Source organism: Polypterus senegalus, chromosome 4 (genome assembly GCF_016835505.1).
Source record: "Polypterus senegalus isolate Bchr_013 chromosome 4, ASM1683550v1, whole genome shotgun sequence".
NCBI classification, from domain to species: domain Eukaryota; kingdom Metazoa; phylum Chordata; class Cladistia; order Polypteriformes; family Polypteridae; genus Polypterus; species Polypterus senegalus.
In genome coordinates, this window is record NC_053157.1 from 28,384,729 (window position 1) to 28,399,951 (window position 15,223).

Below are 15,223 nucleotides of genomic sequence, written 5' to 3' on the forward strand. Positions count from 1 at the left end.
AGCAAAATTGAAAGCCAGATACAAATGTAAAACAAAGTATGAGTGAAGTAATAATAATGGTTCTTTACATTCATACGGTGCTTATTTCACAACTCAAAGTGATTTACATAGTGAATAGGGAGCCACTTCAACACACACAAATGTTATTCACTTGGATGATGTGATGGCAGCCATTTTGCACCAGTACACACACCATACATTAGCTGTTTGACGGTGAAGGGGTAAGAGATAGTTAGCCAATTAGAAACAGGGGACAATTAGGGGGACCAGAATGACGAAGTCCTGGTGGGCAATTTGGCCAGGACATCGGGATATACCCTACTCCTTTTTATGAAGGATGGCCAGGGATCGTTAAGGACCACAGAGGGTCAGGACCACAATTTTACGTCTTATCTAAAGAACAGTGCCATTTTGACATAACAGTCTTCTGTTTTGCCAACACCTCTTCCAACAGCAACCCAAGGTTTTCCTGGTTAGTCTCCCATCCAAGTACTGGCTGGAAAGGAAAATGCTTAGCCTCCACTGAATTACCTGTTCGGAAGTGCAGGTGGTACATTTATCATCAGAAAATGATGCACTATAGTTTACACAGGTTATGTAGATTGCTTTAAACAAGTACAAAGTGGTCCAGATCTTATTATGTAGATCCAGAATGTCTGGATGACTGATTTATGTGGGGACGATTCCAGTTCGGCACAAAGACGATTCTTCAGGTCGTCAGTTTGCACATTTCTCAATGGTCCGGGATTTTTCGGGTGATTTTCTATGTAATAAACTTAAGTTATACCATAATGAAAATTGCATAATTAGATCTGGACCACCCTATAGAATCCCAACTACAGTACAATGTAAAACAGTTTCTGTAATTTAAAATTCCTGCTCTAGGAAATACTGATTCCACATTTTAATGGGATTAATGTGCAAGGAATTTCTTCCCACCCTCTACAATCACAAATACAAATGTAGAAGCTGAAGCATGACATTACTTTAGGCACACAGTCTTCAGGATAGGGAAGGTAGCCATCTTTCTCTCTTTTCTAAGCACATTCTTAACAGAAGTTTGGCAGGGTCAGAAGAACATGAAAAAGTGGAGCCTATATGTGGCCAAAAGGTAGAGAGGTTCTATATTTGGTGTCTGTTCAGTAATAAAATATATATTATTTACTTTTAATTGTACTTTTTTACCTTAATTAAATGATGATATTAAAAAGCTGTATATGGTATGCTGCATGTACTGATGTAAATTGGAACTATTATCCCTTTATTTTATAAGGGCGGCAAAAGGAAAGCCATTATGAAGAATGTAATGGCTTTCTTTTACGCTTTGTGGATAATAACACATGAAAGAAGCTTAAAAACGTAGTTGGCATATGGAGAGTATGTGCATAAGACATATTTTAAGAAGTGCCGGATTTCTTTTGTAATTTTTAAATGCTATCAAAAAATGGCATACAATGTCAGAAGGAGAGTATTCTTCTCAGAGATCAACGGAGACAGGAAAAGGTAGCAACATTCACGCCTATATCAATTCTGGGTAAAGTTAGATCTTACTCATTCTCAAGCACTCTCACCATTCAATTTTCCAGCTGTGGCGGTTTCTTTTGTATTAATGTGTTCATTTTCCCTTCAGTTTCATTCCTTTTACTAGGATAACCAGGTTCTCTTACACTTATAGGATGTAGTTTGTTTTGTACATTACACATTTTATTTCCACTTCTAACATATTTTATATTTCCAGTCTACATAAATTTCATATTATCAGCCGAGACATGGAAAAATGTGTTGTAACTTTATGAAGACTAAATGCTAACAGTTATACAGATGGAGAGCTATGCAGCCTATGCTCCAAGTAATACCATCCTCACGCCATGGTAATGGCAGCACTGTGACATAGGTGTTTTATCTGTTAGAAAACAGTATTTACAAAAGCATATCATATTACCCACCATCCATAAACAGGTAACACTATCCAAGGCATTATACATGTGTAGAATGAAAACAGAACTTCTTTTTTATAAATAACTGAAGCATATGCTTACCACATCAGAGATTAAATTTGCAATATTCTATTTTAAAGTCCAGTTCCAGGCACTGTAGGCAAAATTTTAAAAGCATATCACTGTGATCTATTAAGTTTATTTTATTGTATCAGATTTTATTCATATGAACAGAAATCAGACACATTTAGGTAAGACAGCTGACAGAAAAAGACAAGCATCTCTCACATAACACACAAAGCAAGCTGACTGACAGAGGGGGCAGATTTGCTAAGTTAGCAATATGACAAGAAGATAAGCAACAAACAACTGTTTGCTGCCAAGGCAGGATATTCAGGTAAATAAGGAGTGTGTAGTGACACAAAAGTTCAGTTTCTGGTTTAAAGTGGCTGTCCTATTTTCTGTGAGTGATGAAGCAGCAAACCAGAATGTACCTGTACTCTTGTTTGGAACTTGGATGATTGTGTTTCAGACTCGAACTGTAGGAAATGTATAAAGGCTTAGACTTTGCCAAGAACAGCAGAGTTCACCTATGGACGAATGTAAGACATCATTCCTGCTGATTTCTGGTATGCTTTCTCATACTCTGTTTCATACTTGGACAAGCTCCAATCACAGAAAACCCCAACTGTATCATTTGGCTAAGAAGCTCTCCTTCAAGTATTACATTCTTGTGAGTGTTAAGTTTGTATTAATCAGAAGGTAGTATAAATTTTCCTTTAGTTTAATTGATTCTTTACACCATTTAGAATTACCACCGTACCGCTACGGAAAAATATATCTTTATGTATATTGGGTGTAATCTCTAACAAACCTCCTCCCCAGGGTGCATGTGCCAACTGCTGGATATCCCCACTAATCCAAACTACTAGTCAGACACAATGAAAGTGAGACAGAAGTCTACAGACATAAATGGCTACAACAATACTGTAGACTTTTAATACCCAAAAGTAGGATAAAAATAAATGTTTCAGAGTGGGACATTTCAAGTAATTTAATTCTCACAAAGACCCCGTACTTCAATTTTGATATCCTACCAGTATGTGATTAAGAAAAATCTATCAAATTATGGGATGAAATCACATAAAGTGTGCAAAATTGGTAGGCACTGAAAAAGACAATACTAAAGCACACACACCTTTGTAGCACATTTGTAGACTCATTTCTCATTCCATATGTTTAAAGAAATAGTACACAGGTTTAAAGAAAAGAAAAAAAGGCAAAAAAAATAAATACATAATTTTAACACTGGAAAAAATGTTCCAAGGGTCTCATCGTTGTAATTCTGTAAGACAATTTGAATCAGAACAGAGTCTTAAACCTCCTTTTTAGGCCTGCTTTGAAGCTACATATCTGCCAACAGGTCGCTTCATTCCATCCCATTCATTCCCATTCCAACAATAAAACTGAGGTCAATCACACCAACAGAATGCTTCCGGCTGATGTCATATACAGTACTAACAAGCAGTCTATCTTCCCCCACTATATATTTGGCAAATTCTACACTATCAAAAAACATTGTTAAATGGGCATACCTCAACCCAGTTCTAATTGACAACAAGTCATGTGTATTTTAAGTTTAGTTAGTAGCTGTTTCTTTTCTTCTATTAAGAAGAAATCATTAAACAAATTAAAATATATGTCGATTTAAGATAGGTACTTACTGTAAATTCCACATATGTGCCAGGTGGCTTGGAAAATTGCTTTTTGTCACTGTTGAATTCTTGTAATGGTGTTCGCTGTGAAATGGGTGGTAGTCTACTTCTAAATGGCGTCTACAATAAAGGAAGGAAATCAAAAAGACACTTTAATTCTCTCTAAAGCACTTCCAGATTTCAGACTTAAGTCTTATTGAAACAGTAAATGCATTTGGAATATGAATATTATCATCAAACCCATTGCTGTAATAAGAGAATTACTGCAGCAAAGTGCACCATGACATTAACTGCCAAATAACCAGGTACAAGTAAAATTTGATAAAGTGTTGATTTTTGTCCATAGTATTAAAGTGAAATGCTAAACATAAGCTTATGGCAGGGGTAAGGTTGGAGCAGAGTCTGTCTTGGTAACATCTGACACAAGGCTGGAACCAAGCCTATATATGCCAGCAGTCCATGACAGGGCACATGCAGTACATATATCAAGATTTTAAAATAACAGGTTAAATAACCTAACACACAGACATTTTTGACAAGAAGAAGAAAAAGCTGGCTACCTGTATCAAAAACATTAATGTGAAAACAGTAAAGGTATAGAATGTGAGTGGTGTGGGATCTGAACCCAGGACACTGGAGAAATGAGGCTGCAGTGCTAACTCCTACCCCACGGTACTGTGCTTACCGTCTACAAAGAGATCAGAAAAATACATTAACAAAACTGCCAATAAATCATTTTAATTTAGCTGCATTTCAAATTTGAATTGGCTGGAAATGCATTTGTTGTAACATAAATACATTTTTTTATAGTTATAAAGGTTGAGTAAAATGAGTAATATAAACTCATCACAGCTTCTGGGCATTTGGCCTCTTAATCACATTTGATAGAATTCTAAAAGGTTTTAATTATTTTCCTTTGCGGACAATCCAGGAATTCATACACAACTGTCAAGCCTAAGACTCTACGGGTATAAATGATACTATGAAAACTATTTATGTATACCGTATATGAAGGCAACTAAAGAGAAGCACAGAGATTATGACCTCTAAAAGTTTCTCAAGCAATATATGTGCCAGGTTCTGATGTATTCATTTCACTTGTTTTCTTATAGACGTTTCATATTTATAAAAAAAAGGCTAGGTTATATTTTTTATAACAAGATAAGGGCTTCAGGAGTAGTAAGTTGCTAAACTGCACTGCTCAAAAATTGAAGTATTTAAAAATACTTTAGACAGCAAGGTACATACAGTATAATTATACATACAACTACCACAACACTGTAAATATATTAGACTTACTTAATTCAAATTTAAAATGTGCTGAATTACTGTTAGCTCCCGGTTGTTGTAAATATTATAACATATGCAAAACTTGGTTCTTAGTGCGGAACAAAGCACAAACTCTAATTTTATTATATATTCAATTCAACTAAGAGATGTAGGTTCTCTAGAGAGTATTCTGTAGCAACCAAAAAGCAGATTTAAAATTTTATTGGAAAGCAGTCTGGTGCCAACACAATTTTGATTGAGAAGGAATTTGAGATTGCAATGGTGTACTAATTTTTTTTCCTCCTTCTGATTTGTGCAGTTGAGATTCTGTGTTTGTTTTCAATAGAATGAATAGCAAGAAGAAAAAAACACAACAAAACAGACTTTTTAAGCAACACAATGCTACTAAAGATTCATACCCATGTGTCATAATATAAACAGCATAAAACAAATGAATGGATGCACATACTAAGCAAAAGGAATTTTTTTGTGCACAGACCTTTTGTGCAGACAGGGGTGGCTTTCCTGTTATACTGTAGAAAGTGCTTCCAGTGCTACTGCTGCTACTACCGCTGCTTGTAGTCATACCATTAATTGTTGCTCGCATAACTGAAACATCATTTGTACCGTTTAGCTAAAAACAAACAAACAAAAAATACAAATTTTAGAATGAGATGTGGAATTATTTTCTTACGCATATACACATTACACAAGGGACACAAAACGAAATGCGTTCCTCTGCATTGAGATATTTCAAATAAATTTTGAGGTCTTAAAATAAGTCTGTAGGTATTGTGGAAAATAAAAAGTATTTTGAGGTGTCTAAAATATGCAATTCAAGATCTCAAAATTACATCCTGAAAACTGTCTATGTTCTCTATGGGTCTTCCCATGTATTTTAAGATATTGTGAAATTAATTTGATGATATCTTGAAGTGCATTTCTAATGTCTCAAAATGGTCTGGATGTTATTTGAAGATCTGGAAATATACCTAAAAATTCCCAAAACTGATCAATAGAACAGGAGTAGGATTTAGTCCTCAAATAAGCCGTCTGGTTTTGTATACCTACAGTCTGGGTAAACAGTCTAATGACTGGTATCATGCCGAGTTGACAGAGTATGCATTTCTGATGTTGGTTCTACAATTGTGTATGTGAGTTAGGCGATTAAATTGGTCTGATCAAATCACACATCAAGACACTAAAGAACACGTTTTTTAACACTGTTGGATTTCTTCATAAAGAGTTTGTTCCCTATGGACCAATTGTTAATCATGATATTAAAGGGCTGAGGTGTCTGTTGGAAAGCACCAGCAAAAAAAAAAAATCCAGAAAACTAGCACATTAAAAATTGAATTTTGCACCATGACAATGCGCCTGCACACACCACGTTGTCAGCCTGAGTTTCTGACGAAAATAACCCAATGCAGTATTCACTTTGCATCCCACCCCTTCATATTTGTCAGATCTCGCTCGCTGTGACTTTTTTGTTGCCAAAATTAAAGCTGAGGCTGAAGGGAAGAAAATATGTTTTGTATTTCTCTTATTTTATATTAATGTTATATTTTACTTATTTACAATGTCAGCAAAATCTTTCTGTACATACAATATACAGTGATTCCCTCACTATATTGCGATTTGACTTTCATGGCTTCACTCCATCGCAGATTTTAAATGTAAGCATATCTAAATATTTATCACAGATTTTTTGCTGGTTCACGGATTTCTGCGGACAATGGGTCTCTAATTTTATGGTACATGCTTCCTCAGTTTGTTTGCCCAGTTGATTTCATACAAGGGACGCTATTGGCAGATGGCTGAGAAGCTACCCAATCAGAGCACATTATTACGTATTAAATAAAACTCAATGATATAAGATATGCTTCCCGCGCGGTGCTTTGCACACTTCAAAGCTCCAACAGCCCGTATTGATTTTTGATTGTTTGCTTTTCTCTGTCTCTCTCACTCTCTTTGACATTCTCTGCTCCTGACGGAGGGGGTGTGAGCAAAGGGGCTGTTTGCTTAGAAGATACGGACGCTCCTGTAAAAAATGCTGAAAGACTACCTTCACATTGATCCCTTCATTGCGGCTGCTTTATCGTGGGCGCTTTGTATACTTAAAAGCCCAACAGCCCTATTGATTTTTGATTGTTTACATTTCTCTCTCTCTGACATTCTCTGCTCCTGACGGCACTCCTTTGAAGAGGAAGATATGTTTGCATTCTTTTAATTGTGAGAAAGAACTGTCATCTCTGTCTTGTCATGGAGCACAGTTTAAAAATTTGACTAAAGAGTGTTATTTCATGTCTAGAGGGCTCTAATAACGTTAAAAAAACGTATTGAGAAGGTCGTAAACAGGTTTTTTATGCTCTAACTGCGAAAATATTAGATTTATAAATAAAGAATCCTACTTCGTGGAAATTCATTTGTCTATCTGGAGCGGATTAACCGCGATAAACGAGGGTTTACTGTATAACTGTGCGTAGAATATTTATAAACAGTGTGAGAGAGTTTCTTAGGGCTTAAAATATATAAAAATAACCATACAAACATATGGTTTCTACTTTGCGGATTTTCACCTATCGCGGTGGGTTCTGGAATGCAACCCCCGCGATCGAGGAAGGATTACTGTACAATGCATCTTGATAAGAAATACTCAAAAAAAAAATGATGTACTTGAGTAGAAACACAAATGAAAATGTGCAAAGTAGAAGTCATCTGTATTCAGATAAGGTAAACTTGTATATGCTATTTTCTATTACTTGCCTTTCGATTCTTGTTGGGAGTGCTCATTGTAAGAGGCCCTCCATTTGGTCTCTTCACTGGTGGAGTTTTCAAGACAGGAGTGTCTCCTTTCTTTACCATCTATAATTTAAAAATCAACAAGGCTACATTCATCTAACAAGTTGAAGTGACACAAACCAGGCATTAGCTACAATACAGATGTTCTTAATCAGTGACATTATTGAATAATTAAATAACGCATCCAGGAACCCCTACATTTAAACATTTCTTTCAGGAATACACCTCTTCAAAATTGAATGACGACACTCTTCCCACAGTAGGACCATGTAAACACTTAAATTGTTAATTTAACAGTAGCAGTTCAACTAGCAGGACTACATTGATGTATATTGTGTGATATTAATACAACTTTAAATCTCTACATTGTATTAAAACATGCCACACCAAGGGGTATTCAGCAAACAAGCTTGGTGAATAAACCTCCATTATTTGGCAAGACCGGTTTAATCCTGCTCCTTACCATGATAAAGAGGATGCTTAGTTTAGCACTGTGGCTTGCGAGTTCATAAGACTCCCATTCAATAAGAAAGAAAACCTCAGAGACAGGTTCTGACATTTAATTTAGCATATTCGTTGTAGCAGAATCCTTAGCTAAACTATCAATTAATCTCACATGTTTAGAACAAAATAGCAAAATATTAAAGAATATTCAATGAAAAAAATTAAGAATTAATTTAAAATATGTCACAGTGCACCAAGTCATGCAGAGTTTGACTACGTTAACTGCAATTTCACTCCCTGGCATCCAAACTCATACACATGTATATTTTAACCAAAAAAAAAAAGTTGTTTGCATTTAATGTGTTCCTGTATTTAAATGTTCCACTTGCTGTCAAGTGTACTTCACATCACATGTGTGATACTGAATACATAATGTTGATAGTCCTTTAAGTCTAACTTTCAAAAACTATTAAGGTCACTGTCAAATTTGGCAATTCAAAATAATTTAAATAAATGTTTTAATAATGTAACCACAGATTAAGAAGGCTAATGTATTTGGACATTTAATTGGCCTGTTAAATATTGCCAAGCAAAACCTTTTTAGATTATTACAGATTTGTACCAGAGTAACACTTCTTGACCAGCTGCTGGAGAGAGCAGTGGACTTTTCAGTGTGTTTTTTTGCGGCCATGAATGATGTCCTTCATTATTATTTCTCAGGGCAGCTTATACTGTACATCTCAAGGACACACATTATTGTGGATTCCCTTAAACAGAAACACTTTGCATTAGAGGAACCAAATGAGCTTTGACTGCACGATTAGGTTAATTTAAATGAAACATTTGAGCTAAGTCTCAATTTCATAAGAAAGCTTCCTGGAATACTTTATAGGCCTTCTAGGTCTCATAATATTACTTACCTAAAAGCTGTTAGATGCACGAGCATAACACTTTGTCCTTAAGAGTCTTCTACAAAAATCTGATATGCCTAATCATGTTTTTGTTAATTTGTTAAATATGGCCAAGTTTATTTTCTGTTACTAATGGCTGTTAGGGTATTATTGGAAATTTTTCATTACCACTATGATTGTTATAGGTTTGTATTTGTTTAGTTTATATGATCCTGACCAAATTAAATATTCCATGCAGCTGACAATATGGAGAAAAAAAAAAACAGAAAACCGATATGTAACTGATACATATTTGGGCAGCATGATGAAACAGTGGTTATTGTTGCTGCTTCACAACTCCAGAACCCAACTTCAAATCGAAGTCTACAAAGTATCGTCGTGGATTTCACCGTTTTCCCTCTTTTAACCTAAATGAAGTTTGATTATGTTAAATGGGTAGTCTAAAATTAGCTCAGAATGAGTAAATATAGTGCAGAAGTAAATCAGCTCTAACAGATATAATGACTGTCACACATTTGCTCTATGACACTCTATGACTCAGTACTAGGAGTAGTGAACTAGGAAAACTAAAGATACAGCATGTATTGTATTTGGAACTCCAGAGTTGATATTTTTAGAACATTGTTCTTATTTCTAAAAAGAATGTGAGTCTCACAATAAAAACACTGACATAATGAAAGTGCACTTTAGATGAACATATTACGGACAGTAAAATGGTGGAGAGAATTCTGAATTTTAAAAAACTTACACGTTCATTTTTTTCTTTTTCCTTTTGTAATTTGTAGTCCTCCCACAGTTTTGCCACATAATCCATAAATCTTTGACCTCTCACAAGAAACACCGTGCCCTGTTCAGCTTCCCATGTGTCTATAAAGCTTTTTATCTCTTCCTCTAGCTTAAAAAACAAACAAAAAAAAAACTCAAATTTTCAATTAATAAATACACAGTAAGTTCTCAATAATCATAAACCCACATTACTGAATGCTTCCATTGTTCCCAAATAAAAAAAATACATGATCAAAACATTAACCAGGTAGTGTTATGTATTTCAGCTCTGACAGTTGATACACATCTTTGCCGCATTTCACAAGTAATTACTTTTAAACACAGGCAAAAGTTCTACATTAATAATTATACCTGAACTAGCATAGTACTTGCCTGCAAAACTGCAAAATGCACCGTTTCTAGCTACTTTGGTTGTGCTTATAAAGCTAATATGACTAATAAGAAAGCAGTGCATATTGTGAATCTTTTTCATCCTCCAAAATCTATTTAAAACAGTTAGGATGCAGTGTAAATCAATCATGTGAAAGCAAGCAAAACATGCAAATAACAGTTGTCACTTTCTTCCTATTGGATAAGCAGGGTGCATATGGTTTCTGAATAGCTCTTTTAAATTAAGATGCAATTCAATCAGGAAATAATAATGTTGGTTTACATGGCCACCTTGTGTTTATTTTTTTAGTCTAAAAACATTTCCATGCATAGCGTACATTATTAAAGAGCGGGTTGTGTTTACTTTGTAGGCACATATTCAATGTTCTAGATATCAACTTTGATAGTATTTGGATTTTTAGACCAAATGTTCTACAGTCAAAGTGCTTCTTAAAGAAGTGTATGTTGGGAAACAGTGCTATGAACTTGACATTGCTTGCATATTTAATGGTCTGCATAAAAATACTCTAATAAATAGTCAATAAAAATTAAAGTCTTTTATTTTATATACAGATTTTAGGCACATGTTGTGAGCTATTGAGATTACATATTACAATTTTTTATGGAAATGTTCCTACTGAGTACACATTTTTAGATGAATGTATATTTGATTATATAACTATTAATGTTGGAAGGGATATTGAAACACTAAACCCTCAGTCAAACATCTATTAATTTTGTAACATTTACACTATTCCATCCATCTCATATCAAAGCTGAAGCCAAACTATGGGTCATGGGCCACATGACTGTTTAATAAAATTAGCAGAGCTTGTTCAAGCACAAATTCTTTGGTGAGTGAGGTGCATTACTCTATTTGAACATAATTTTTTTTTGTGGTAGTATATAAATTGAGTTGTTTCCTATAAACAACACCATTTATGCCTTACAGATAACTTTCATTTCTATGGTAGAAGAATAATTAACATTCCTTCAGACACTAACCTGTGGACCAGTTTAACTGAAATCACTGACAAGGTAAAACATGCATAATAAAGACAGAGTGAGGTAGGAAATACACAGTCAAGCATGTGAGGTGAATGGACTGATGTGCTCGCTTGAAATGTACACATAAGAACTGTTGCAGGTACAAGAATGCAATGATTTGTTGAGGTGTTGGGTATGAGAAAGCATTTCAAAGAATAAATATAGTGCTTTGGTAGTGTTTTACGCCAAACACAGTTTTAGTGGCCTTTAACATTCACGATTATGGCATAAATTGAATCCACAGAAACTAACAGAGGTGCTAAGAAGATTTATTATTAAGTTTAATGTACCTCCTCGGGGAACATTTCCTTCACTTAATATTAAAGTGGCTTGAGAAATTTCAGTCTAGGAAGTGTTTGTTGGACCACTGATAGCTTTAAGTACACCAAAAAATATCAAAAAGAGAAGACAAACTGTAGAGCAGACTTTGGCATTCAGCACAACTTCAGTTGGCAAAGTTACATTTTCCAGACTGAATTCTTAATCAATATTTATCTTATTACCCATATGAAATAAAAATAGTGTATACATTTTTTAGAAATAATTTAGTGATACAACCCAATCTTTTGTACTTAGTTTATAGAATTGTTGAATGAAAACCAGGACATACTGAACAATTTGCCAATCCAGTTAGAAGAATGTATTAATGTTGGAGCTTATTTTAAAAAGTAATGTTATTTCAGGCAAGGTAAATAAATGGCTTCAAATTAATTTTTGACTGCTTTATTTCATATCTGGGACTGTGAATGAAGAGGAAAAGTTACCATTTGAATCTTCTTTTAAAATCACTATCCCCTTGAGCTGCATGCACCAGGTTATAAAGAAAAATGTACAGGGCTATTCAAAATGAAAGAGCAGATTTCAAAAATTTATTTCAAACAAACTGTACAAGACAGAAACACATTCCGCACATCACTGGTTAGAAGAAAGTTCAAAGTTTAAAAATTCAACTTCAAGAAGATTTGAATGACTTCATTTTCATGCAAGATGGTGCCCTGCCTCATTTCCACTTGAAGGTCCGGCATTACCTGAACGACACGACTTCCAGTTCCATGGATTGAAAGAGGTAGAGAACAAGATCTTGCTCATCATCTATGGCCTCCCAGGTGTCCAGACCTTACTTACCCCTGCAATTTTTATCTGTGGGGGTACATTAAAGAGAGTTTGTTCCACCTAGGCCCCTTAATCAAGATTCAAGATTTGTGACTTTAAATTGAAGAAGCTGTGAATTCAGTAACTAAGGACCAGTTGACTTGTGTGTGGCAAGAAATGGTCTACCGTTTTGAAGTTTGTCGCGCTAAACATGGTGCACATGGTGCTCATGTTGCGTGCATGCAACCTCAAGGACCATAGGACCAAACCTTCAACTTTCCTCCATCCAGTGATGTGCAGAATGTGTTTCTGTCCGATACAGTTTGTTTGAAGCACTTTGAGCTACATTGCTTGTATGAAAATCTGCTATATAAATAAATGTTGGTGTTGTTGTTGAAATAAATCCGCTCATTCATTTTAAATAGCCCTATATTTCATCAAGCTTTACTAAACCTTACAATGGCAGGGATATAACTCAGAAATCTAATCCCTGTTGGGAATGATGACTGTTTTATTAAGAAAACGTTTGCCTTCCACTTTTCTTTTAGCAAATTTTCACATGAGAATGGATTTTTTTTTTTTTAAAACTACTTTTAGTATATGACCACTTTTATTATGTTTGGCTCTGTGTCATCATGGGAATCCTCTTCTTGGGCCACAGTATTTTACTGATTTTTCTCATTTAAGTCCTCAAAAACAAAAACAAAACCCTGCTTTTAAGCAAAGACTAACTTGTAAGAAACAACATTCAAAGAACATTTTACATACCTTTGGCAACAACTTCTGAACTTTTGTTCTTTCTTTACTTTCCTTTAACAATGAGCCTCCTCTGTTAGAAAATCTGCTGGGATCAGATGCTTTCCTCTAAAACAAACAAGAACCTCCTTCATATTAACAATATTAGTTTTAAAATATACTGTATACTGCCCAATTTAACATATTATATACTTCGTTTAAAATTACACAAATTGTTTACCAAAGTATGATAAAGTAGCTTTCACCAAGGAAAATACAGGCTGCTATAAACATAAATTATATTAGCCTATTGTAAAATTCAACAGTGAAAGGTTAAACAAAATCTTACTTTATCAAACCTGTCATAAAATGCACTAAAATTACAAAGCTTTTTTAAAGTAGTTTATTATTAGCAAATTAAGGAGCAAGGCACATGTCCTATCTCCCAACTAAAGGATAAACCTAAAAAGCTAACATGAAAATGTTTCAACTTTATCTCAACATGTTCTTTCAACTTTTTTTTCTCATTATCATGCTCTACTTTACAGATATATATTGAGAATTATGGTCTAACCATTACACAAGTATGCTCACATAGAGAGTAGAATCTAGTAAATCTTACTGTTTAAAATGTATGAGAATGTATATTTTATTAAAGATGTACACAGAGTGTCTGCATTATTAGACCTGCCCATTTTGCTCATTCAGTAGACAATGCAATTTAAATAATAAAAAGGTTACTGTGAAATTGTTGCTACAAGTATGCAGTTCAAACAGAGAATAAAGTGACTTTGAACAGAACGTGGAAATGGAACCAAAATGTGCTAACACGAGAGTACATTTATTAAACTAATAGTCCAGCTACAGCAGATGCTAATCCAAGCAGGGTCAAAGCAGCCGATGAATCAAATGAGTTTAAGTGCTGTTTGGGGGTTTGGGAAGGGTTTGTTCTCCTCGACACAAACACATTTGATCAACACTGCAGGTATTGAGGATTCCTTCATTGTACACAAAATGAAAAAGCATTTTAAAAAAATATTGTCCCATGCCATAAGTATATGGAAGTCCTGTAATATTAAAAGGAACTTAATGAGGATTTCTGATTAATGCAGTCACCTTCAATTTAGCATGTGTGGGACGATATCAAGCAAGCTACCTGGTATTGAGATCTACTGCTTAAATGAAGAAACATGGATTCCATTGCACTCTGCTTGAATTTACTTGTGTCGTTGACACTTCGATAACAATATTTGCATGATAGTTTACTGGCTGGTACGGATCTTTTTATAATATCGATTAAGAAATAATTAAAAGCAATGCATGCAAATAGATGATGCAGTTCATTTAACTAAACAAAGGAAATGCTTTTGACAGAATATTTCTGATATACTTTTCATTTTTGCTCACAGGTACAACACTGACAATAAGCACAATTACAGAAACTACTCTTAACTGCTTAGTCCTCTGACACTCATGAGCAAAAGGAGAAAATGTATATCATTACTAAGTTTCAACAGTCTCACTATGGAGGAATTGCAAGATCTATCAGAGGAACATGATAAATAGAAATATAACAGTACCTCAAAATCTTGGAACAGTCTCCAATTCTGTTCCCATCGTTCAACAGCTTCAAATACAGATTTGCACTTCTCATAGTAACTTTTAAGGCGACTCAGCTCATCCTCATGCTTCACCAAAAGCTCTTCAGTAAAGTTACCTATGAAAGCAGTATATCTTATTTTAAAAGCAGTTAATAGCAGGCAGGAGTGTTCCACAAACATTGATAATCAAAAATCTAAGAAGCAAAACGCCACTTACTATCATAGAAAGCCGCAAATGATTCTCGCTGTTCAGTGCTGTATGTACATTTATCCCAGAACTCCAAAAGTTCTTTTCTGATTTTTTCAATTACCTCTTCCATATTGGCTCTCTTTAGTTCTTCAAGTCGATCAAGCTCAAGTTGCCACTAGAAGCAAATACATGACAATTTAAACAACTCAACTTTAAAATTTAATCTGACAAAATGTGTTAAACATACAAAGATTTCAATTTATTTTTTCTTTTACTTTAAACCATAAAATAGTATCAGAATATTCAAGTCAAAAAATAAATCACA

At 34.6% G+C, this 15,223-nt stretch overlaps 1 protein-coding gene across 2 annotated transcripts in view; it reads right to left on the reverse strand.

Moving 5' to 3' along the window:
• Positions 1 to 15,223, reverse strand: part of zgc:86764 (uncharacterized protein LOC797431 homolog) — a 41,627-nt gene that overhangs the window by 16,600 nt on the left and 9,804 nt on the right. For both annotated transcript variants that reach the window (XM_039750379.1, XM_039750380.1), the window contains exons 7-13: positions 14,926 to 15,073; positions 14,688 to 14,824; positions 13,141 to 13,236; positions 9,827 to 9,973; positions 7,688 to 7,786; positions 5,421 to 5,555; positions 3,662 to 3,772 (exon numbers count right to left, since the gene is read on the reverse strand). In XM_039750379.1, coding sequence (XP_039606313.1) covers positions 3,662 to 3,772; positions 5,421 to 5,555; positions 7,688 to 7,786; positions 9,827 to 9,973; positions 13,141 to 13,236; positions 14,688 to 14,824; positions 14,926 to 15,073 — 873 coding nt within the window. The remainder of the gene's footprint in view (positions 1 to 3,661; positions 3,773 to 5,420; positions 5,556 to 7,687; positions 7,787 to 9,826; positions 9,974 to 13,140; positions 13,237 to 14,687; positions 14,825 to 14,925; positions 15,074 to 15,223) is intronic.